At 34.8% G+C, this 26741-nt stretch overlaps 1 protein-coding gene across 8 annotated transcripts in view; it reads right to left on the bottom strand.

Moving 5' to 3' along the window:
* LOC121373896 (E3 ubiquitin-protein ligase MYCBP2-like) overlaps positions 1-26741 on the bottom strand; it is a 95615-nt gene that overhangs the window by 15909 nt on the left and 52965 nt on the right. For 3 of the 8 annotated variants that reach the window (XM_041500695.1, XM_041500699.1, XM_041500696.1), the window contains 20 exons: positions 26453-26506; positions 24697-25032; positions 21218-21322; positions 19645-19942; positions 18871-19002; positions 16627-18187; positions 16063-16261; positions 15245-15447; positions 14625-14786; positions 13785-13925; positions 12871-13014; positions 11933-11959; positions 10027-10117; positions 9479-9612; positions 8388-8453; positions 7816-8055; positions 6772-6924; positions 5667-5708; positions 2926-3029; positions 1152-1302 (listed from right to left, as the gene is read on the bottom strand). In XM_041500695.1, the coding sequence (XP_041356629.1) occupies positions 1152-1302; positions 2926-3029; positions 5667-5708; positions 6772-6924; positions 7816-8055; positions 8388-8453; positions 9479-9612; positions 10027-10117; positions 11933-11959; positions 12871-13014; positions 13785-13925; positions 14625-14786; positions 15245-15447; positions 16063-16261; positions 16627-18187; positions 18871-19002; positions 19645-19942; positions 21218-21322; positions 24697-25032; positions 26453-26506 (4343 nt within the window). The remainder of the gene's footprint in view (positions 1-1151; positions 1303-2925; positions 3030-5666; positions 5709-6771; positions 6925-7815; positions 8056-8387; positions 8454-9478; positions 9613-10026; positions 10118-11932; positions 11960-12870; positions 13015-13784; positions 13926-14624; positions 14787-15244; positions 15448-16062; positions 16262-16626; positions 18188-18870; positions 19003-19644; positions 19943-21217; positions 21323-24696; positions 25033-26452; positions 26507-26741) is intronic. The other 5 variants (XM_041500698.1, XM_041500701.1, XM_041500700.1 and 2 more) reach the window with 4 other exon arrangements.

The raw sequence follows: 26741 nt of genomic DNA, 5'->3' as shown, positions 1-26741 counted from the left end.
GGTTCTGTTACACTACATTTTTATATTAGTACAAAGGACCTTTTAATAATCTGTTGATAATTCTAACACTTTTCAGACAAAAACCCACTCACTATATTTTTCCATTAGTACCAAAAGATCTTTTATATGCACTTTTCCACAAACAGGACAACATATACATTGGCCTTTCATATACAAGTCATGGGGCACTGGCTGGAACGAGAAATAGCCCAATGGTTAGTAGCAAGAGATCTTTTATATGCACTTTTCCACAAACAGGACAACATATACATTGGCCTTTCATATACAAGTCATGGGGCACTGGCTGGAACGAGAAATAGCCCAATGGTTAGTAGCAAGAGATCTTTTATATGCACTTTTCCACAAACAGGACAACATATACATTGGCCTTTCATATACAAGTCATGGGGCACTGGCTGGAACGAGAAATAGCCCAATGGTTAGTAGCAAGAGATCTTTTATATGCACTTTTCCACAAACAGGACAACATATACATTGGCCTTTCATATACAAGTCATGGGGCACTGGCTGGAACGAGAAATAGCCCAATGGTTAGTAGCAAGAGATCTTTTATATGCACTTTTCCACAAACAGGACAACATATACATTGGCCTTTCATATACAAGTCATGGGGCACTGGCTGGAACGAGAAATAGCCCAATGGTTAGTAGCAAGAGATCTTTTATATGCACTTTTCCACAAACAGGACAACATATACATTGGCCTTTCATATACAAGTCATGGGGCACTGGCTGGAACGAGAAATAGCCCAATGGTTAGTAGCAAGAGATCTTTTATATGCACTTTTCCACAAACAGGACAACATATACATTGGCCTTTCATATACAAGTCATGGGGCACTGGTTGGAATAGGGAAAACAATGGGTCCACTGAGGAAAATACTCTTAACAACTGAACTAAAGCCTAGCCCCCTTTTCAGTAGACAAGACAGCACGGTTATGGGACACTAATTGTGACACATAAAGTTACATCCTATCTCAACTACATAGCTAGATCTCACTGAAAGTATGTGTGTGCAGAGTTCTTTAGTATCATACAAAAATAGCAATATATTGTGGCTGTACCATGGTATACTTTCAGGACATGTTTTTAAAGAAGTTGGCCGTTCAGGTAGATGAAACATGACGAACCTGTCTCATGATTCGTGGGGTTGCTGTGTGCAACAGGCCGAACAGATCCTGGATGAGTTTGTATTGTTGAGCCAAGTAGTTCCTACCAACACTTGACCCACTCAGTGCCAGAACCATGGACAGCAGTTCAAAACAGTACACATCAGAGCCCCTGAAATAACAAGCATTTATTTAAATAACAATCAAACTGTTCAAAATAGTACACATCAGAGCCCCTGAAATAACAAGCATTTATTTAAATAACAATCAAACTGTTCAAAATAGTACACATAAGAGCCCCTGAAATAACAAGCATTTATTTAAATAACAATCAACTGTTCAAAAACAGTACACATAAGAGCCCCTGAAATAACAAGCATTTATTTAAATAACAATCAAACTGTTCAAAATAGTACACATCAGAGCCCCTGAAATAACAAGCATTTATTTAAATAACAATCAACTGTTCAAAATAGTACACATCAGAGCCCCTGAAATAACAAGCATTTATTTAAATAACAATCAAACTGTTCAAAAACAGTACACATAAGAGCCCCTGAAATAACAAGCATTAAACCATCATACAGATTAATATATTCAACAACGAAAGTTTAGCTAATGTTAAAAGAAATTGCATAACATTTATAAATTAACATAATTTTATTAATTAGTATTCACATCTGAATTACAAACAACATAAATTCATCAACCTTTGCCGTAACACTCAACCTTTGCCTTAACACAACAGGAGGACCTGGTTTTCTTTTAAGTTTATTCAACCATGGCAAACTTAGACATCATAAAAGATATTTGCTAAACTTTCGTTGTTGAGCATACATGAAAAGAAAACTGTAACATAGTTTAAAACAGTACACATCAGAGCCCCTGAAATAAAAAGCATTGAACAATCATACAGGAAAGGAAAGGAAATGTTTTATTTAACGACGCACTCAACATGTTTTATTTATGGTTATATGGCCAGACATGGTTAAGGATCACACAGATATTGAGGGAGAAAACCCGCTGTCGCCACTTCATGGGCTACTCTTTTCGATTAGCAGCAAGGGATCTTTTATATGCACCATCCCACAGACTGGGTAGTACATACCACGGCCTTTGATATACCAGTCGTGGTGCACTGGCTGGAGCGAGAAATAGCCCAATGGGCCCACTGACGAGGATCGATCTCAGACCGACCGCGCATCGAGCAAGGACTTTACCACTGGGCTACGCCATCATACAGATTAATACATGAAAAGAAAACTGTCATATAGTTCAAAATGGTATACATCAGAATCTCTGAAATTAGAAGAACTGCAATTAAACCATACAGTTCAAAACAGTACTTAGAATCTCTGAAGTACTGAGAAATTTAACAGCACATGTGCAGGGGGATTTCAAGGGTTAACACACACACACACACCCCCCCCCCACAAAGTAAATTATTTAAAAATATATATTTTGTTGACTTGAATCCCACATACTGCACTTGCAAAATGCTACCCGATCCCTGCGTAATTCACTGCACAGAAGCTTGAATCAGTAAACATTAAACTTCAAAACAGTACACAGAACCTCTAAAATTATGAGTCTTTTTGATGTCATGTTTTTATATAAATATCTGAAATACGGTAGAAGGATTTTAATTTGTTATGGTGTGCTAGTTCATAAACAATGTATTTTATTCAGAAAATAACAGAATACAAAATGTAGTTTCAATTCAAAAACTCTACAGATATTAGTTAACACAAATTAGTAGATAAACAGAAAAAGTAAAAACACTGTTGATTTCAACCTGTTGTCATCAAGCATTTCCTGTTTGTTTCCCAATGTCGACTCCCACTCTTCCTTTATACGGCCCGCCTCCTTTCTGATTCCCTGGACAATATGTAAGCACACCTGCAAAATAAAATAGTATGTTTCTTAACTGAAGCAAGTCAGGAAATATTAGCAAGCATAAAACAGCAACTCTCTTACTAAAACTAAAAGCAAGTCAGGAAATATTGCAAGATACCATAACAAGTCAGAGAACAAAATACCAAATTAAGCAATGTCAGACAGAATGCTAAAACCCCTATACATCATGTCAATAAAGTTCAAAATATCATCATATTTAATACAAATAATAAACCCATTAATATTACAGATTAGTTGAATTAACACATTATGAGGTAATAGTTATTAATCTAGCTTCTGTTAAAATTTAAGATATTATTATTCTATAATAAATTTTCAGTTATGCTTCTATTATTATTTTGAACCTATCATTAAATCCATTGATAACAGTATTGTTATTTGTAGCAGGAGTGAAAAGTTACATTTGCTCCATTAAATCTAGATTCAAACCGAAAGATTACAGTTAACATTTGTGTTACAAAGGGAAATAATGAAATATCACAACTGGTCTAATCATCATATCCCAAAGGTTCAAAAGCAAATCATAAAATCTCCCAAAAATGCATGACAAAAAGAGAAGAAAAAAGATTTTAATCATTAAAATTATTAACTTTATAGAAATATAACATAATTAACAAATTAAAGAGTTTTTCAACACAGCAAACATCAACACATGATAAAATGTAAACAAAAGTACCATCTCAGATCAACATAAAAATGCAAATTAACAAACAATTATTATAATCAAAACAATACTCATATTAAAATTCAAAACAAAAATCAGTGCTAGTAATTACATTTTAGCTGATGAAAATTTCGAAGTACACAGTATTGAACTCTTAATCACTGTTACTTGGACATTTAAGTTATTCTGTACAAAATTTCATTCAAAGTGCATCACACTCACAGCAATCAAATACCAGGAAGTGGGTGCCTTATTTCTGTGCTGTTAATTAATAAAACCGTCATTTACACCACAAGAGCACTAATTAATTATTTGTCTTTTGGGTTTTTCTTCTGAAGATTTTTATAGGTTTTTTATTTGTGGGGGATATATTGTAATCATAATATAAAGTAAAACAACTTTAACCAAATTATTTTAAACTATGATACGAATGATGATATTTTAAGAAATGGTAATAATAATAATAACACTATTAACACCCACCAAATAAAAAGGCAAAATAAAAAAGTATTAGCTAGAAGTAACTCTGACAATAATTAATTAGACCTACTTTGATAAATATGCCCCCCCCCCCCCCCAAGTACTATAATTGAGGGTAGTAGTGGTTTGTCTCTTGCTAACATCAGATGCAACCAACTTTACAGGTATGTCTCATTGGGGCCAATTGTGGACTGCACACCTAGCCATTAGGTATTTCCAAGATACTCCAGCACACTGTAAACTACAGCTAGTTGTTAGGAGTCTTAACATATATTTTTCAGGATTCTGTGCTTTCGTGAATCCATGATTTTGGGTCAGAGGGGTAAGATTACGAGATGGGAATATTTAAAATATCTAAATTACATCATTTGTACAAATCTAATAGAATTCTCATAGTTAAAAGTATGTTTTGTTTAACGACACCACTTGAGCACATTGATTAATCAATCATTGGCTACTGGATGTCAAACATTTGGCACTTTTTATCATAGTCTTAGAAGAAACACGCTACATTTTTCTATTAGCAGCAAGGGATATTTTATATGCACTATCACAGACAGGATAGCACATACGACGGCCTTTGATATATCAGTAATGATGCACTGGTTTGAACATGAAATGGCCCAATGGGCCCAGTGATGGGATCGATCATAGACCGACCATGCATCAGGCGAGAGCTTTACCACTGGGCTATGTCCCGCCCAATTGGAATCTTATAGAGAATTTCCTAAATTCAATTTCTGCAAAGTAATTCCAATACTTGGTTCAAAGTGAGAGGAGAAATCCATTGCTACTTTATCAGTTAGAAGCAAGGAGTCTTTTATATGCATTTTCTCAGACAGAATAGCATATACCATGGCCTTTCATGTACCTGTCAAGGAACACTGTCTGGAATAGGAAAACCTAGATGGGTCTACCTTTTAAAGAAAATCCCTTGATAACATGATGTTGTCAGAACCACAACAGCAAGACAGGAAGTGGAACATAAAAAAATACCCTGCTGTTAAGAGAACAGAAACTGAAAATTACATGATATATTATATACCATGGTATATCATTTGGGGAATATATTAAAAGAAATATGAAACATGTATTTTAACTACTATCCCATTTTCCAATGTATTTTATTGTTTATAGTCCATCTAAAAATTCAAATTAATATCTTTGGTAACTTGTTTAGCAACTAAGACCTATCAGCCATTCATGAAGTTTAACATGCAAAGGTTTTAGTTTATGTTAAAAAAAAAAATGAATTACACGTTAAAATTAAATTTCATGAATTAAAAAATTATTACATTTATTAAAAGGCTAATCAAATACATAAATTTTTATAATATCTTACATGAACACTTGTGAAAACAGGCCACAACATTAGCTATTTTAAATTTATAGTACAAAGAAACTTTTATCAGTTTTAAACAGAGGCAAAAAAGCAAAAGCGCTGGGTAGTTGTAATACAAAGACAATACTGGCACCTGGTGTCTAAGATCACTGTTAATGTCATGCAATCCAAACTCCTAAAAATCAAGAGTACCAACTGTGTTAGGACAAGGTAAATGGCTTCTGAAGTAGTAGTAGATTGCTACATCATACACATTTTAAACAAAGACAAACACTATACAATGAAGTACTAAAATAAACGGGGACAAATACTGAAGATTTTTAAATTTATATTCTGAAGCTGAAATCTCACTTTTCTATCCTCTATTATCTTTTACTAAATTATTTTAATGCAAAATGCAAGCATAACTATATTTTTAATAACATTTTAATTTTCAAAATCACAAGTAAAGTCAATTGCCTAGTATGTAACTGACAAATCTCATCACTATTTTTAACATTTAATAGTTGAATTACATAAATTAATATAAATAAATTAATGAAAAAAAGTAGTTTCCCAAATAGTTTGGCAAGTTCGGAAGTATATTTTGTTTCTTTTTTGCAATGGTACACATACATGTAATCATTTACATGAGAATTTGGCAGCGAGTCTGCAGTAGCGTCCCACCACATGGTGTCAAACTGTGTTAGAATGACAAAAACTAAAACAGATGACTGTAAAAGTTTAAATACTAAAAATATTCCTGAGACTGAGGCTTCAATTTATAAACAACACATAAAGCAATGAAGTGGGGTTACAATTATTAGATTTTTTTAAAAGGATACATCAAGCATACAAAAATGTCTATTAATATTGAAGTCTATTGAAAAACATCTTTTTGCTAAAGCTATAAACGAGATCTTTGTCACGACTTGAAGTATATGGGTAACACTAAAGCTAGAGTTAAACCACTCAGACGACTGGACCACCTATTTAACAAAATAAAAAATACTGTAGGTGACAGTAACATTGTTTGGATTGATTTGGTGGAAAATATGTCAGTAATATGTTATTTCCACAACAAATTTCCACATCAGAATATATGACAAAACAAAATCATGTTAAATTAATTATCATCTGACATTTTATCTAAAGCAATAAGCGAAAGTTTTAGGATTGGGAATTCAACAACTGGGGGACACTATGACAAACCCTTAGTAAGGCAGACATCTTCCAATACCGGACCATGGCCAACCCACCTGTTTCTGTAGATGAGACAGCTTACTGCGGCTGAAGAGGATGCCGACCATGTGCTCCTTCAAATCATTGTCAGCATCAACCACGTCAACCTCCATCTTGTTTTCGGGAAGCTCCTCAAACCTCTCCAGTGGAAAGATGAGGCGACCAAACACCTAAGTGACAATAATGGGTCAGGATCAGACTGAATATTCAAAGTTCAAACCTAAGAACAGGGGTGGGAATTGGTGAATTGTTTAAAAGAGGAAATCTAGACGGGTCCCGGAAATTCTTGAAATCCTAGGTTAAAAACTGTGCCATCTGACACATTTTGGAAGAAAGGACGATTAAAATGCGAGGAAATGCAATGTTCTATGAGACGAAAACAACTGATCCAAGGAGAATTCCCACCCCTGTAAGAAAGCTGCATATTTTGCATGACATTAGAGTAGAATCTTAGTTAAGATTATGACTTTCTGCATAATTACTCCTTAATTTCACATATCAGTTAAACGAATGTGATACTGCACTTATTGAAATAATTATACACTGACAAACCAAATATAAAAGGCACTATTTTTAGAGAATAACTAACAATCTATGAATGTGGATTATCTGTCCGAAGTGAATTAATGTTGTAAACCAAAGGCTTTGAAATGTTTAGTCAATGGATTTCGTTTTCATACCTCATTTCAATTGTGTTTAAAACTGCTACATTGCAATCAATTTGATGTTAAGTTAAAATTAATATCCCCTTTCTTCCACTATACACTGGGATGTGAGAGGGGCTAACACAAAAAAACTTACTGCGTGCAGCGTCCAGGGGCCCCTTAAGGGCCCCTTAAGGGCCCCTGAAGAAAAAAATTGTTTGCAACCTCTGGAACTGCCAAAAATTGCAGTCAATGTTAACAAATCTAAACTGGTTATAACTTATAATATAAGGCACACATAAACTTGAAACTGAAATCGAAAAGCGCATTTACGTGTAGCTCTCACATCTCTGTATATAATAAAAAGCAATGCACACTGACTCACTGACGAATGAAGTGATACCAAAGACCACCCACCTGTGCTGTCAATATTCTGAAGACTTTGAGAGTCTCGGCCTCACAGCTGTCCTGCTGGATGTCTGATGCAGTCTTCTTGATGGGCAGCAGGTTGGATTCACCCATCTCCTCGCCCAGCACCTTGATCTGTCGGACTCTCAGACTCTGGTCGGACCCTCGCAGCTCCAGCTGAATGAAGTAGCTGTTGGGTTCCGGTAACAAGCAGCTCATCCAGCCCGCACTGCGACTGTCCAACTCAATCTGAAGAACATTAATATTTTTTTTCATCAATATATAGTTTAGTATATACACCAATGCATTTTAATTGAAAATTGCAACTTTGACCCCTAGTGCTGTTTGCGAACTGTAATGTACATATCTGATGGAATTAAGGTGTATACAGTGTTTACATTTATCTAAATCATTAAATACATGTACTTTCGAAGTAAAACATTAAATTGTGTTTTGTGTCATTTTTACTATTTCTATAAACTGATTGGTATACATTTTTTTGTCAGTATATAATTTATAGTAAAATTATAGTTCAGTAACAAGAGAGTACAATTTCTTGCTTTTAATTAATAAATGTTTACCTGTTTAATTCTTTTGAGTTCTTCAGAACTTGAACCAGCACTGAATATTATGCTTGCTACTTTGTTCTAAAAATAAAGTATAAAGTATAATTCAATTTACATAAAATTATATACATTACTAAACTATAACACCTAAAACAGACTTTAAATTAAGCTGTAACTAAAAATAACAATATTATAATTTTCCTGAAATTAATGGCATTGTTCTCTGTAATAATTATTCTGTGTAGTCATGGAAACAAATATCAACAATAAATTAATGCTAGTGTTTTAACTGAAATGTATTGCCTTCAAATGTCTGCTTTATTCAAATGGACCCAGTTGGGAAAAAAATATCTCTAGAATTTATCATAAACGGAAATATAATTAAAGAAAAAAGATTTTTTTTCAAAATGGTTGTTTTTGTTTTGATTTTTTCAATTGAAAATACCTTGAAATTTTGGTTTTCGGCAAGTATTTTCGCTTGACAACAATGGCGGCACGTCGCGGTAATTTTTAGGGATCGATAGCTAATTGTAACAGCTAATTTGATAATAAATTTGATCGTTTTACCAACAACGAAAATTACCAAATATTGCAATATGAATCGTAGTTCGGGTTTTAAAAAAAAATCTGGTCAGAAAACCACTGTTATTGGGAATAATGGACATAAATACTGGACAGCTGGCCACAAATGCCCGTAAGTAAACGCAACTTTTTCGATTTTTTGCCTAATTTTAATCACTATTAGCCGATCTAAAATAATAAAAATTACAAAAAAAGACACGAAAATAATACTTACCGATTCATATATGAACTTTATTTCATGTATTTATAAAACATTTAAGTGAATATATGTGAGTAAAAATTATAAACTTGTACCCACTCAACGTGGTTTTTGTTAAAAATTAATTCAGTAGTCTAAAGGTTAACTTATGACATATTTCTGCCAGAAAATCGGTGATTTTACCACCTGAAATTTTTAGCAGAGATCCAATCAGATTCGTTCTTACAAATGTGTTGAATTAGAATTGTGTTTTAGACAGCTTTGAGCATATGACTCTTCAGATCTTCAATTAATTAACTGAAAATATTTTAAAATGAATACATACAGCCACATCCCTTGTGTTGTCAATGTGAACATAAATCATCTTTGGTTCAGATCTCTTTGAGCAGACCACAGTTAAAATTTTCAACTTATTTCGATCCTCGTCACCACTCTCCCAGAATGTTTCTGTTGAATTGTCTGAAATAAATGAGTTTTATTATAAAACACTTTACATTATTTTGTAGAATATTTAAAATAACAAGAAAAATAACCTCATAGTACTATAATTATTAAGACAAATTATTATTAAAACAAAGATTTATTCCTTTTATAGGGCCAGATTTACAAAGCCTGTATTTGTCTTATATCTTTTATTATGCATGTAAATCACCTGCATTTACAATGCCTAAACACCTGCATTTAAGAAAATCAGGCTTCATAAATTCGGTACTTAATATTTAACTATTAACATAAAGCAGATAAAATAATGCCTTTCTGCAAAATTGGCAAAAATCAACAAGATTTACAACAGCAACAAAAAAATTATTTTTACAATTTAAAATAAACTATATAAATGGAAGTAATTCAATCGACCTGGCTGTGTAAACAAACCTGTAAGACTGCCGATCATGGCTTGGCGACTTGAGGCAGTTATTTCAGCAGCAGACGTTAAGTCTTTCAGACAGTACAGGGAAAAGCCAATCTAAAATACATAACAAAAATTATTAGCCAAGTCTTCTTCTTCTTCTGTGTTCAAGCTAAGTCAAAGTAGTGTTCACTGACAGATATGTATAAGATATTTAACAAGCATTCTGAGAGTACTGCTAAAGTAGTACATGTTCCTATGGGCCTAATTTTGTTTTTTGTATCTCCTTCGCTCAAGGGACATAACTCTGTGAAAAATTAGTAAATGGCCATGAAAGTCAAATTTGATCTGTAACAAACAGTACATGATAAAGCTATACACAACATTTCAGTCTAGAAAACAAATTCGACTTTCTTACAACATGCACTAAGTTTTGTGCTTCATACAAATGTATACATTACACTTGAATATAAAAGTGATCTGTTGTCAGTTGGGTGGGGGGGGGGAGGGGGAGGTTATAGGCAGATTCTGACCAAATGTTACATTATACGGAAGTCATGATAGGTTCTAGATATAATAAGTTTCAAGAAATACTTTGAGACAGATCAGAGGTAGAGGGTGGGGTGAAGATTGGGTGGAATAAACTATGCATTAATCTTACAGTACATGCAGGTTTTGTTTTTGGTACCATATTTAATATTTTCTTTTATTATTTGTTTTAAATATTTGTCACTACCAGTAATAAAACAAATTAAAATTGTATATTAATGATTTAACATTATCTGGATTATTCAACAACAACAACAGTATTAACAAATATTAAGATACTGTAAATCATAAATTATTAGCCATCTTAAAATTTTGCGAAATCTAAGTGACATGTTAGCGACATAAAACTTTAGTTATGTTGGCATTATTAGATATTAAAAAAAAATAAGCCTAAGTTGAAGGATTACTGTTTACATTTCTTGACATCAAGTAGCTTACAGATAACTGAATATAGAAGAAAATTGCTGTAATGTTTATACTAACTGTTGTTCTTTCCTACGCTTGTAGTTTAATCGCACAAATGTTTTTTGTAACATACAATTGTATGTGTTTCTGAACTTAGCATAAAATATTAGCATTTTGTGTGGCCTCGCTAAATTTACTAGTATTTTATGCTCGTTAATATTTTTGATAAGAAATATTAACATGTAAGTAACTTTTCTTTACTCAATGGAAAACAACTGAATTTCAGAAATATCAGGGTTCACTCTGGATCAAAATAGTTGCAGCCAAAAAGCTAGCTAAAAATTATTATCATCAAAAGCTTAAGCCAAAATCTAGTAAAATGTAACACATAATAGACAATATCATGAGAAAATGTTTCATGTCAAATAATGCTTTTAAACATTTATCTTTTCCGCTAACAAACATTTTTTTTTTTTTAATGACACCATTAGAGTACATTGATTTATTAATCATCGGCTATTGGATATCTTTTCAGCTAACAAGTCAAACGATAAATTTGAATAAAACATAATAAAATTTTTTTTAAAAGTAATATTATTTGTATTAAACATAGTAAAATATAGTTCTTTTATCAAATGATAATTATGGTCAAGTTCTCCAATATTGTCATAAACAAATGTTTAACTTATCTCATGACTAATATGTCACTGTGTGTACAATGGTGTTAAGTTAAATCAAATATGTTACGTAGCTCATAGGTTAGGCCTGTTAAACATGATCAAGAAAAATAACAGGAATTCAGGTCATGACCTAAAAAATATTTTTGGACCTTTTGTATATTAGCTTGGCTATCAACAGAGATTTTAAATGTAAAGAAACAACAAGTAACTAAGAGTAAATAACATAAAAAGAATATAATATAAGCTGAAACTTAAGAAATAGTATGTTGTGTCAAAAAGCAACATACATTTCACTCACCAAATGTCCTTCTTTTAGGCGTTTCACCTGAATCAATAACACTGGATAATAACATATTTAACATATTACAAGTATAACTTGCCAAATAGTGTTTCAGAGTAAAGAGGATGTCTAAACATTTATGACTGGAAATTGTTGCTCTGCGACAAATATGAATGTAAGGAAAATGCAGGAAAGCTTTTTGGAAGGCAGATATAAATATTTTGGTACAAAAAGGTTTTATTAAAAAGAGAAAGTATTTCCCATCAAAAATCTGCATATTAACCCAGATCCTTGCAATACAGGTTCTCTCCTTAATAGCCAGTTAAATTTGACTGGAAGAATTTCAATTTCCTTTATTTACTGAGCAAACTTGAATATCTAACAGCCATTTTTTAAAAATGTTATGTTGTTGTTAATTACTATTATTTCATTTTTAATTTTCAACTTATTTTCGTACTTATATCCAATTAAGGTTCAAGCATGCTGTCCTGGGCACACACCTCAGCTATCTGGGCTGTCTGCCAAGGACAGTGGGTTAGTTGTTAGTGGTTAGTGAGAGAGAAGAGGGTGTAGTGATTTTACACCTACCCATTGAGTCATTAAAACTCACTCTGGGTGGGAGCCGATACCGGGCTGTGAACCCTGTACCTACCAGCCTTATGTCCGATGGCTTAACCACGATACCACCGATCATTCATGGTTACAAATGCAGTTCTAACTAATGCTTTACATGACAAATGGTTTCTTGGTCCCCGACACCACAACCACCTTACACTCAAACTGTAGATATTATTTCTTTCCTCACAAACAAAGCTTAAAACACTGCTCTAGCTACGGTCCACATTATTTTTGGCTGGCATACTTATAATCCATATATTTTTGTGCCAAGTTTTAAGATGTAGACAAGAAACTGGCCCCGCTCTTTATGTTCCCAGTTATTTGTTTTCTTTATGTACCTGTGAAGCATCAAGACTTATTTCCTCGGATTCCTCGTCCGATTTGCTGAGGATGCGGCTGATGTTGCTAAACACATGGCTCTCATGTAGAAACTGGTGGTCGTGCTGCTGGAACCTCATGCAATAGCAGCACACCGCCATTTGCTGGTGAAAACAAAACAGAAAGACTTAATATTTAATACAGACAAGTAACCAAAGTGTTTTAGTTATACCAGTTTAGCTATATAGAGGATACTCCCCAAGTGTCTTGTGATATTATAATTTATCAGCATGAGTTGATAAAAGTATGAAATCCGAGGCTTGCTAAGGATTTTTATACTTTTATCAACGAGTGCTGATAAATTATGATATCACAAGACACAAAGGTGTATTCTATTTATCATCCATTATCATTCTTTTCATTTGTAACAACTGTAAATAATGTCAGTAATGTGGATTGAATGTCACTATATTTGGCAGCTAGCAGAACGACAGTGGTGTGACATCTCTAATGATAGGTTTAGTGCTGAAACATGTACAGTGACGTAACAAAATAATGTCTTGTGATTAAAATTAGACCAATTAAGATTATAAGAAGTGATATCTCCTAGGAGAATATCACAGGAGATATTGCAAATTATAGTGTCAGCGATATCTCCTACAAAAGCCTTTAATGGATGATAAATCTGTATAGCGAAAAAAATCCCATGCACTCTTACATTTTAAATTGATTTAGTAATATCAGTTTAGTTAAACTAGTTTAAAGTGTAAGTGTGAACACAGCTACAGCAATAATAATAAATGGTAGAGCTAAAAACAGAAATGTCAAAGCCTATATCCCTTGTGGTTTCAATTCCAATTTACATGCTTGAGATTGGATCGAGATGAAAAAAAAGAAGAAATATTTAGCTAACAAAGGAAGTTCTTGTACAAACCTGGAGTGCTGTGCTGGCTGGGAGATACATCATGACATCCGAGATTGTCTGCAGCAGGGTATGAAACATCTCTGGTAGAGGTGCCACAGCCTTCCCCGCAATGCTGATGTCAGCCAAGGGGTGTTCACAAAGAGGAAGATCCTGGACAAAACAAAAAAGTATTATGATGATGAAAAGTATTTGGCATACAGTAACCATTACATATTGATATAATGAGGAAACCTCAAGTGTTTTCACTTTATAGAAATACTTAACCTGGGCAGAGTTCAGCCAGACTGAGCAGAAAATATTCCTTTAGATTGGTTTATTCGCTTCACAGTAAACCAAATGACCACGTCAGTAACCAATTATATAATCTGCGAATGTTAGCAAAATGTTCACCGGCTGAACTTAGGTCTGATCTCTCATCTGTAACATGTTGATATGACAATGAGAACTGAGTGTTTCCAAATATAGGAGGGCTAGCTCTGGCACTCGCCAAATTCACCAATTGCAAATTTTGTAAACAATTGATAAATTTTATTTTAATTTGGCAAAAGTATTAATTGATATTTTGTTAGAGAATAACTGGGGATCTATAAAATTTGGAAGTTTAATATATATTTTTCTGCTGATCCAGAGCTAGCCCTGTATAGAAATACTTAATCTGGCTTTTCACCTATTACATATTGATATGAGGAAACAATTTCACCCCTTTGTAGAAAAAAGTTCACTTGTTTTTTACATTAGCCAATAATGCTAGGAATTGTCATTGTGTGAAGGATATCTGACGTGTCTTTGTTTAACATAAAAGACCATTTACCAAACCGACATTATTTAAAATTCTAACAGTGAGTTTACCTCGAGATCTTTCTTGACCTCTTTCTGCTTTTCCTTCTGTTGGTCCTCCTTCTCCTCTTCCTCCTCCTCCTCGGGTAGAGGTTTTAACGCTGCCACAAGGAACCACAACAGGTCATGCATACACACTTGTTGTACCACACTCCTCATCAGCCAGTTGAATGCCTGCATGGAAAAATAGATACAAAAAATATGTAACACAAGTAGGTAACTGTCAGATTGTGATCACTTTATCACATCACCATGATATTTTAGTTTCCATTTTGGTCAGACAATTAAGGCTCCTCTGTGACATTCACTGGTTAGTGTACCAGATATGACCAACATAATTATTTGGTAGCTTTCATATTCTAAATATTACACTAATTGCTATCAAGATACAGGAAATAAAATATTAGGTACATAAAGTATTACGCTGTAAACAATTAATTTGCTTACACCAAGACTGCTGAGTGTTCAAAAATAGTTTACAAATAAGCAAATGAAAAAGTCAATACCCCACAGTATAATTATAATACATTAGAACTGTCAAAAATCTACAAAACAGAATATATATATTAAAAATATATCACTGAAATATTGTTCTTTATGCCCCGATGCACACCATGGGGATTGTCACTGACCTGCATGGCAAACACTCGACACGCTGCCTTCCTCAGTGCTTGTCTCATGGCCAGCTGAAGATTATCCAGGTCATGACGCTGAATGATGAATTCCATGACAGGTCGCTGTAACGCTCGCTCCCCATTTTCTGACTGACGATCAACCGATGAGATCAGCTTTGTCATGGCGGCCGACGGATGTTTCAGAAGTGACATTCCACCATCTGAAAAACACAACAAGATGATCACTACCTGATAGACATATAAACAAGCAAAATATAAATGGTTAAATATGGTGATTATTATCAGTAAGAAATAATGGATAGAGAATATACAGTGAAACCCTGCTATTGCGACCATCAGTGGGACTTATTAAAAGTGGTTTTAATAGTGGGGTGGTCTTAGTACCAGGGTGATCGTTAGGTGGGGTTTTACTGTATATGAATAAAAACTAGCATACATTATTGCAAAGAATGGAAAGAACACAGATGCCAAGCAAACCCCCTGAATTATCACAAGATTTTTCCACTAATTATAAAATAAACTGCAGTATTTGTCTCATTAAAAACTACAAATAATTTCTTTCTTTTTTTCTTTTTTCCTGTAATAGTCAGAAACAATTATTATTCAGCTTTTAAAAGAATCCCTTCTTGCAAAATTAAGATGTAAACTCTATAAAAACTGATCTAACCTTGTGGATTTTAGATGGATGTGTTACTGTTTTGAATGGTAAATCTTTTTGTACTTATTTAATTTCTTTAAAAATTGTAACACATAAACAAATATCTCTCATGTTTCCATTAAACATTCATTCATTTATATTTTGACAGAACTCTCACCTGACACGCCACCACTGTTGTTTCTTCGTCTAGACAGAGATCGGTTGGTACTGCTTTGACTGTTTTCTTCCTCGGGGGTAATTTCTGACACACTCCGCTGAAAAATGGTTTTCTTGAACTGTTCCTGCTCAAATTCTGGACTGGTGCCAGCACTTTTCGTTACAACCCTGGTTTCAGGCACAATTATGACACTCTGTTCCTGAAACAGAAAAGCAAATAATATTGGTTTAAAGTTAATGCACACAAGGAACAATAATGGTACAAGAATTCCACTGTTGCTCTGGATATATTTGTAAGTTACAAATATATAAGTTAATTTCAAATCATGGCTAACAAAATATTTTGTTTTATAATTATGGAATTTTTCAAAATACAAATTAAACCAAATTAATTAACTTTATTCTCTAGAAAATGTTTTGAAATATGATGAACAAATATTCAGAAAGCTAATTAAAGTAAAATATCTCCCTGACAATAGTTGATTTGATGGGTTTGTTTAAAAAAAAAAACGCCATAAGACAATAAACAAGTGAAAAACAATTATAAAATAACGATGTTATATACCTGAGATCCTACTGAAGAGAACTGTGAAAATGACCTGACATCTTGCCCCAATGACCCTGACCTTGCCAGGGGACTGTGTCGTGGTTCGGTTGGTAGACGTGGCCGGTAGATAATTCTTCTCTGAGCCATGGACATCGATCCCGACCTGACAAAGACTCGATCATCGTCATCTATGAAAATGTCCTCAGCAAACGCCGAGTCAGCATTCTGGGCATTATGCTGCATCAGGTATTGGAATGGTACTGGCGGAAAAGACTCCATGTCCGAACCAGCATTTTCACTCACACTGGGCAGTCCAATGTCCGACCTCATAAGAACGTGTTTCTTGTGATGTTTCGGTAACGTGAAACCAGAGGCACTAGCCATGTCCAGGAGAAACATGGCATTGTTTTTAAGTATCACGTGAGGCTCCAGAGGTGACATCAGAGTCTGCTGTTTTGACAGAATACTCCGCTTCTTCATCTTCTTCACCTTGTCCTTGTGTTTCTCAGACTGGCGCTTCTCTTTCAGGTACTTGTCCCTGCACACATCACACATCAGGTACCAACTGCTGCCTCCTATTCCACCTTCACCGCAGTTGCCCGCCCAGCCACCACAGAAGTTTCCACCACTGTTGTAGCCTTTTCCACAGGCGTGTCTACCACAGCCTGGATGGACGCTGCGCATGTGGTAGGTGACAGGATGTGGGAATGAACCACCACACAGTTCGCAGGCGGCTTCTCTTTCCGCGCCCCCTATTCCTATTCCACCACCACCAAACATACCGGCAACTGCTTCGGCAAACATGTGACCTTTCGCCATCGATTTCTGGTCTTTGCGTTTCTTGAACTTTTTCTCTTTGTCCTTTTCCTTGTCTTTCTTTTCAACTTTCTTCATTTTTGCTGCCACAGCTGGGCTGGGAAGAATCAACTCTTGATCAATAACTCGTATGACCGACGTCGACAGCTCTTCCCAAAAATAAACTAGATGCTGTAGTGTTGGTGGTAATTGAGTCTCCTTGTTTGAATCCCCATCATCCTTCAGCTTCTGACTGAATTCTGGAATCCATTTTTCATTCCCCTCGGACTTGTGTCGAGATATAGGAGGTCTAGACTGTATGGCCGACTTTTCAACCAAGTCAAGGTCCTTCACCTGTGGCTCGAGATTAAATCTAACTCTGCTCTCATTCATATTTTCTTTTCTTTTATCTCTCGGAGAGCCTTTGCTCGATTCTGTTGCATGCCTTGTTCTAACTCTTTCGCGATCTTTACTTTTCACAAATTTTGACATTTCTTTTGTCAAGTCAGGGTGAAACTTGAGGAACGAGGCACAAGCCATGGCATCATGGACGATGCCTTCGTGCCACATGAATGCAGCAAACACAGCTCTGAGACATTCAGCCACCGATGGCGACAGGGCTTCCTTGACTGGCTCCCTGGGCTGGTCAAGAGTAATTGAAGCTGACGATGCTGACCTCGCCCTGGTGACAAATGGTATGTCACGTGGAGACGGAGATGATGCTCGTTCTCGCTTAGATCGTAGCTGACGGCCTCGGTCCTTTCTATTTGCCTTGGGTGACAACCTGGATAGAAAAAAGACACATCCATCCAATTACATAAAAATCAATGTCTAGACTAAATAATATAAAAATTAACACATATCATTACAAAATAAACGAATGTTAAAAAAAGAAAAAAATCTAAAATTTGTGCTTAGTACAATTTATACTATTTATTATTTAAGCACTACTTAAATTAAAACAGTTGACCGTGCTGACAGGGATTGCACCAGGTATTGACAATTTTTACATCTATTATCTACTGAGTATTTACCAAGATGGGATCAATAAATTACTTATGACAACCACATCTTTTTCGATATCCTCATAATACACAAAACATAAATTTCAGTGTTATGAACCCATGAACTGGTCATAGTTACTTGCGAAGTACAAGTCAGGAAAACACATTTTCTTATCTCTCTAAGTCCATGGTTAAATCGCCATGAAAATCAAATTTGATATGAAACCGTACGTGAAAACGTTATATACACAATTTCAGCTCAATATCTCAAGGCATTGTTAAAAAAAAATATCCCGAAAACTATAAGTGTTTTAGATGGAAGGAACAGACAGAAGGACAGAGATAAAACAAATAGTCCACTCCGGCTGGACCCGTCGGGGACTAATAATTGAACTGAATACATGAAGTTTTTTACGTATCAAAACAAATATCAGAAGCTGGAAGTGAATACTGTATTACAAACCTAATTGCTTCATCTTTTGGTGGTGAGGACCCAATACTGAATGCACCCATTAACTGCGAGGGACTGGATGATCTGATGCTGGAAGCGCTTGCTCCCGACTGAAGACAGCTGCTGCCACCACGGTACTGAGGACTAATAAAACATAAGGTTATCATGCTTAAGTAAGTTTTCTAAGACTTGATACTTGCATTTAATCAAATGACACCATTAAATACTATCTTTGTCAAGTGTCAATGTTAGTATTTAAGTGTTTAGATTCTATATTGAAATGAATTTAGTTATTTCTGGTAATGTCGTATGTCTTGAAATTGTCAACCCATGTATGTGTGTAAACAATCCATGTGTTACCAAAAATAACACATGATGTTCTCACCAATGCGTGCTTAAGAATAGCTACTACTTCTCAAATTCCACTTAAAATGGTGACACACATCAGATAATCAGAACTACCTTGTGACTATATATACAATGAAACACCTTTAAACCAAACACCCATGGGACATAGTAAAAAGTTTGGTTTTTAGGAAAATCCAGTTTAGCTTGGATCAGGGGCCTAATTCACAAAGGTCCCTTAGGCACTGATAGACAACAAAGTATCCTATTTGCAAGTCTTTTAGCATTGCACTGCGAGATCACAAAGTTACGAGAGTTTAGTGAATTAGGCCCCTGCTCTGTACTGATATTTGAAAAGGGACGATGAAAAAGTTCCTGTCTTTACAGAAGGCCTGGTTTTGAGGGTTTCACTGTATATAGTTACTAGCTCCTACCACTTACCTTCCACTTCTAACAGGTGATGCGTATCTGGGACTCCCTGACCCCGAGCCTCCAGGAGATGCTGAAGCTACTCCTGGTGATGAGGACAGCTTCACCTGAGACAGTTCTCTGCGAGCTGATGGAGGGGTTTTAGGTGGAGACAGGCTGGAGGTCTCAAACGAAGGTTCTTTGTGTAGTCTCGTTCTCAGGGGGATGGGACTGCTGGGTGGAGTTTTGAATGTCTCTTCATGCGACAGTGGACCTCTGTGGTGAGGGCTGTCTCGGTCACCTCGAGCTGCAGGTGAGCCTGACCGGGAACCTGTTGGTCCAAGAAAGGAAAGGAATGTTTGTTTAACAACACTTCAGCACATTATCAAAATTAAATTATTTAGTGTCTAACATTTAGTTATTTTGACACTTGGTCTTGAAAATGATAGAGAAAACTTTTAAAAACACCACATAGGCTACTCCTATCAGTGTGCAGCAAGGGATCTTTTATATGCCATAGACAGAAAGTTAAAGTTTGTTTTGTTTAATGACACCACTAGAGTACATTGATTTTTTAATCATCACTTATTGGATGTCAAACATTTGGTAATTCTGACATACAGAGGAAAACTGCTACATTTTTCTATTAGTATTAAAGGATCTTTTATATGCACCATCCCACAGACAGGATAACACAAAAAACGGCAGTTGTAGAGCACTGGCTGGAAGGAAAAAATAGTCCAATAGGCCCACCAACGGGGATCAATCCTAGACTGATTGTAGATCAACTGAGCACTTTATCACTGGGCTATGTCCCGTCCCCACTATAGATAGAAATACACATACCAGTTAGGATAAAACCTAAGAGGTCTACTGAGGGTGATCGATTCTATCACTCAGGTGAATGTTCTGTGTTAGGGTGATCGATTCTATCACTCAGGTGAATGTTCTGTGTTAGGGTGATCGATTCTATCACTCAGGTGAATGTTCTGTGTTAGGGTGATCGATTCTATCACTCAGGTGAATGTTCTGTGTTAGGGTGATCGATTCTATCACTCAGGTGAATGTTCTGTTACAGAATACATGACACCTTAAATTACGACACAAGATTTAAATCAACAAGATGAATTAAAAGCTTGTATTTACAATAATCGATCAGTGGCCATCTGATTAGAAAGATAAACTACTTTAGTTTCCACATTTTTCTTTTCTTCATCACTTTATTAACACTACAAATCTATTTTGCTTGATATTCTATGTATTAACTTTGTTCTGAATATTTATTGTAGTTTTTCTTCCTGTTTCACTTTATCTGCACTGTTAATTTGCCTGCTTTATGTTTTGTGTATTTACTTTGTTTCAAATATTTGTAGTAATAGTAGTCGCCAGTAATGTTATAATATTTGTAATTAGGAGATGGCCTCGTAAGTTGGATAACTTTTGTATATTATATGCAATAAAATATGTTTCAAACAAACTAAATCGATTTAAAACACTAAAATAGAAGCTGCTAATAACATACTTCAGTAAGTAATCACACTAAGATATTAAGTAAAAGGTTAACCTTTCGGTGTTACAAGATTTAGCCTTATCCAGCTCTAATTACCTGAATCACTTGAGGCTTTGGGACTGTTGCTTCGTGAATTCTGTCTGGGAGATCCTGGAGGTGAAGGGTTTGGAGTTGGCCCGTTACCATTGGCTCGGCTTTCACCTGCAAACAATAACGCAATCGAAATAAGGTCATTCTTGAAAAAAGATTTTGATTAATTTCATGTAAATCTACTAACCAGTTTAGTATTGAGCTAATCAGTTAGTAGTATTTTATTATTAAAAATTATCTTGGGAATAGGTCAGAGAAGACATTTTGTGGGGAAATGGTCACTGCAAAAAAGATATTAAACAGTGTCCCAATTATAGACAAAGTAACTGCAGTGGTAACTGCTGAGATTTTATTTCTTAGAAATATAAAAATAATATTTTGGGGCATTTATGAACATTCACTTTCTATGACAGTGTGAGAATCATTGATTTAAAAATTCAAATGGCAGCAAAATAAACAGAAGACAAAAATTTGAAGGACTTTGACAGCAGAATCTGCTATTATTAAAATTCATAAGTTTAAAAAAAAAAAGGTTTGATGAAATTCTTTTTTTTTTTACAATGGACAAAATTTCTGTGCAACAAAACATAATTAGGAAGATAGTTTATTTCCATGTTTACATTCACTTAAGGATTAGAATAACACTTGTGCTTACATGCCTGGTAAGGGTGTAACTGATAACCTGTAGATTTAAAACTGTATTCAATCTGCAAGCTGTAGTAACTGATCACAAATTATACTGATAACAACAAAACAAGCAAAGAAAAGCAAAGCAAAGCAAAAAAGAAACCATTCTTAAAATCTAAATGAAATAAAAACAAATCTGTGGTATATAATTTTCAAAGTCTTAACAAAACATTTCATTAGGATATACAAAATATTAATAACCAAAAGGTAAATGATATCACTTCTTGTAAGCAGCTTACCATCTGCTAATTAGATACAGTCAAAACAAAACTTTACACTATCTACATTAAAACAACAGGTTAACAATGTCAGGGTAGATATATCTAGGCATTCCATTACACAACATAGACAAATTAATCTAAACATTAAATGTCCATAATAAATATTCAGATTGATATATGCCCCCATATCTTTACAAAATATTGATATGATAATATAGAAAGAAGTTCTAAAACTACTTTACAGAATAGATTTTATTTTGACCGTTAACAATTCTGCCTTGTTGTCAAGAATTCAACCGTTGGAGACATTTCATACACAAAGCTCTGTGGGGGTAATTCAAGGTATATGCAACAACCACAATGTACTTTCAGTAATGATTTATTTAATACAGTGATAATAATGTTTGTGTCTAAATTATTCATCTTCCCAATATCCTTCATACTGGTGGTACTCATATGAGCCATGATTTAGGAGATAACCATATGGAGTTGTTAGATTTGTGGGTGTTATTGTCTATTTGATCATGCAAATGTAATTTTTTGACCGAATAAAAAACCTCCATATGGTTATGTCCATTGTAAACTGAATCGTTTTTCTACGGAACTAACTGTATATTTGGTATTTCTTGAAAAAAATACTTGACTACAATCTAACTGTAGACCCTTGAACAGTCAACTTGTCCTGTTCCAATTGTTAATGACATCACTTTCTAATTATGTCATTAGCATTCCGGGTGTTAATTTCATTTGATCCCGGAAAAAGAAATGTCATTAGCCAATCACAATACAGAACACACTCGCCTTTAGTTTACAATGAATAATAAAGTACTGTTAAAATGTTTTAGTTTTCTTTCTTTGCTTCAGTCTGTCAGCAACATCCAATGAATTATCACTAATGGAAGTTTTCCTTTCTTCCCATTCTTATTCAGTTAGAGAAATGTAATGAATTATTACTTGTAGTTTCTTTCTCTTTTTTTCTAAAATTCCCCTTGATTTTCAACTTACTGTTACTACCATCAGGTCTTAAGTACACTCTTTTTTTATAAATGAATTATACTGCAGCAGTATTTTATAGTTTCTGTTAAGGTGCATATGGACTGGTTGTGGCGTGTGTGTGCAGTGCAGCTAAAAACAAATTGTACTACATTAGTTTCAATGATAGCCTCTAGATGAGTGTGATGCATGTGGCAAAAAATGAATGCAGCCAGCTTGGGTTTATATGTCCAAAACGCAAGCCACAGATGCATCAAATGCAACAGTCAGATCACACGTATCTGCTGCATCCAGTATATATGAGGATTTAAGTGTTCCATCCATATTGGAGATGGAAACAACCTTTTATGGCTTATTTGTGACTAAAAAGAGCTGGTTATTTAGTCTGTTTCTTATGCACTCAGTAAATTTTATTTACATTTTGCCATTGTGTTCCTACCATGCCAGGAGGGCAAAAAACAAGAAAGGATTACTTAAACACTATATAACATATTATCTCGTTAAGTTTAATCATTCTTACATTTTTAATTCACAAGCATTAATATATATACATGCATATAATACATATAAATGTATAACCATATTAGTCTAGAATTAAAATAAAGGAAAACATGACATTCTAGACCAATAAACTAGCCTAATATCAACACAGAGAAAGAATTATGAAAGGTATTGCTCAGTGTCCTACATACATAGTCGACCAGTGTGTTCACAAAGATAACAAAACAACACAGAGCATCTCCAGAAGTGACTGTGCTTACAACAACTATCTTACCAATAAGGGAAGCTAGTCGTTTAGGACTAACAGCACGAATTTGATAACGAAACAAGTGATTTGTGCAACGGTCCATATGCTTTGCATCCTTGTTCCACAATCTACTGGAAATTCTTAATGGTTCCCCGGGTTTAACTTTGTCTGCTGCAGCAGCAAGCAAGCACATCAAAGCAAAAATGGAAAAAAATAAAAAAAATGTAAAAAAAAAATGTGCCTAGGTGCATAAAAGATAAAGAAAGAAAAGTTTTAAAATGTAAGCAAAATAGCAAAAGCAAGGCCTAAACGGACTGTAAATGAAAGCTTACCATGATGATTCTGTATACCGCAAAATTATCTTGATGTTAAATATTCCCCCCCCCCCACATGAACACTGGAGGGTCTAGTCTGTTTCTTTAACTATTGAATTGTGCTTCATGTTTTATATATTACATGATATTGGTAGTATATCAGTTGGTAAAGTAAACTGATCATATATTTGTTGTAAAAAAAGTGTTTTATCAGGGCACTAGCAGATCTCAAGAAGGGATGGGTCACAAAGAATCTCTCTACAACTTCTCTCTCTAAAAAAAAAAAAAAAAATCTTTTGCAAGTGTTGAAAACTAATTTTGTTCTAAAGTTGTTCTAAATTAGCACAATATATTGATAATGATTTTTTTTTTTTAAACAAAAGAAATGCTGTTTGTTAGTGAACACAATTAAAGTGGGTTTTTTTTTTACTGCAAACCAACAAACCAACATTCTGAATGCAAAAAAAATGCAAAACCATTTTTGGAATCTGAATGTGAAAAAACAAAAAATAGCCCACTTACCTAAAGCATTAACCAGCTCCCTGACTGACACTCCCAACAGTTCGGGTGGTATATCCTTGTCCTTCCCAACACCCTTCAACATGCCCAGATCCACTGCCTGCCTCTCTAAGTAGGTCGGCTGTGACTGGCGCCGGTCGAATGGTTTTGGAGCCATGGGTTTTGATGAAACTGGTTGAGAGGCCCGTCGCTCTGACACCGGCTGCATCCAGCGTTCTGGCATTGGTGTGGACGTGAAGGGCCCCGCGGCGCCAGTGATGGGCAGTGACGGGATGATGAACGGGCTGGCTGTAGCACCCATCGATTCTTGACCAAACACAGGGACACTAGATGCAGCACCTACAAGCACAAATCACAACCATAATGACAATGCGACAGGTAATAAATATACAGTGGAAACCCCTCTAAACCAGACACCAAAAGGACAAAGTAAAAAGTCTGGTTTTAAAGGGTATCCAGCTTAGAGATTTTGAGGATATTCTGGTTTATAGACTCTTATTTCACTGTACTACAAAAACAGTAAAAGCCTTCACTATCATGTTGGTTCATAAGTCCTCATAATACAAAATATGAAAATATATTCTTCAAATATAAAAGTTCAGATTTAAGAACATTGTGTAAAGTCCAAAAAGAGATTAGCTTCTAAAATATAGTCAAATCCGAATTGGAAAAGGTTCCACACCACCATTAAGTATTCCATGCAGTTCAATACAATTTCTATGTCAGAATATATTCAGTGAAAAATACAACATCGAGAGGGTCATGTGACTACGGTACTAGCTTAGGGAGTGCTATCCTTGGCAATCAGCATATGCTGACCACAAAAAAATTCAGTTAGGCACCCTCATGCCAGAGCACCACCTCATGTTTCTGTTGTACAAGTGGCACTATACCACTTGCACAGTTGTGACCAGTTAGTAGTACATATATAACATCTAATGTCAAACCAATGGGTTATTTAAATACTACAAAAGTTAAGTAACATGTAATCAACAAAGAAAAATTTCCAAAGGCATATCAGAAATTTGTAGATGTTTTTGGGTTTTTTAATGAAGAACTATTTCCTAAACCAGACTATATTATGCTGCTACAACAAGTAACGACACGACAAATAACAGATCATTTTTAACTCATGATAAATCATGAAAAGAATCTTTTGGATAAATAAATGACCAAATGCACAAAGGCACAACAATGGATGAATGGGTGTCTGGATGAATAGATGGACGGATCGACAGATGGGGGGATTGTTGGATGAATGGATGGACAGATGGAATAGAGTGATGGATTGGTGTATTGGTGGATGGGTGTGTGCGTGAATGGGTAGCCAGGTGGGTGCAAGGACAAAGTAATGAACAGATAACTCCTTCCTTCCTCTAAAAAAATGGTCACAAAAATTATATATGTTATATTTAGCAGATTTGTATAATTAAAACAAGAACTATTACAAGCTAGCAATATAATATTTTTAAAACGCAAATACAACTATAATAAATTAAATTAAAAAACAAACAAACAACAAAGAGGTGAATGCTGATCAGCATACATGATGTATTCTCATACATTCTGAACCAAACCAATAATAAATTAAAATACGGTGAAACTGTTAAAGGTAATAGCATGCTGTACATAAACCACAATAAAAAAATAAAAAAATAAAAAACCCAGCATGCACTGGAAACAGAAGCGGAATAGAAAATGAAGGAACTGTTTTAACACTGTGATGGTTAAAATTGTGCTGCTCAATACAATAAATTACCTGGATGCCCAAACAGAAAACCATACGAAGGCATGCTTGCACTTCGACCAAAACCTGGAGATAGAAACATGAAACACTGCAACCACTGGCAATTCAGGAGGGCAAGAGATCGTGAACAATTTGACTGGTTTCCATACTAATCTACTCTATCATACTGATTTAACATTACTCATAAAGACAGGTTACCAAGTGTCTGTAAGCGCTCAGCCTCCTGCACTTGACTCAGTTTGACAATTGACAGATCATGTGATTTTAAAGTTATATATCTGACACCCAAACAGAACAACAG

The sequence above is a fragment of the Gigantopelta aegis genome, chromosome 6, assembly GCF_016097555.1.
Source record: "Gigantopelta aegis isolate Gae_Host chromosome 6, Gae_host_genome, whole genome shotgun sequence".
NCBI classification, from domain to species: domain Eukaryota; kingdom Metazoa; phylum Mollusca; class Gastropoda; order Neomphalida; family Peltospiridae; genus Gigantopelta; species Gigantopelta aegis.
Note: the sequence above shows the minus strand (reverse complement) of the source record. Positions and strands in the feature narration are given on the sequence as shown.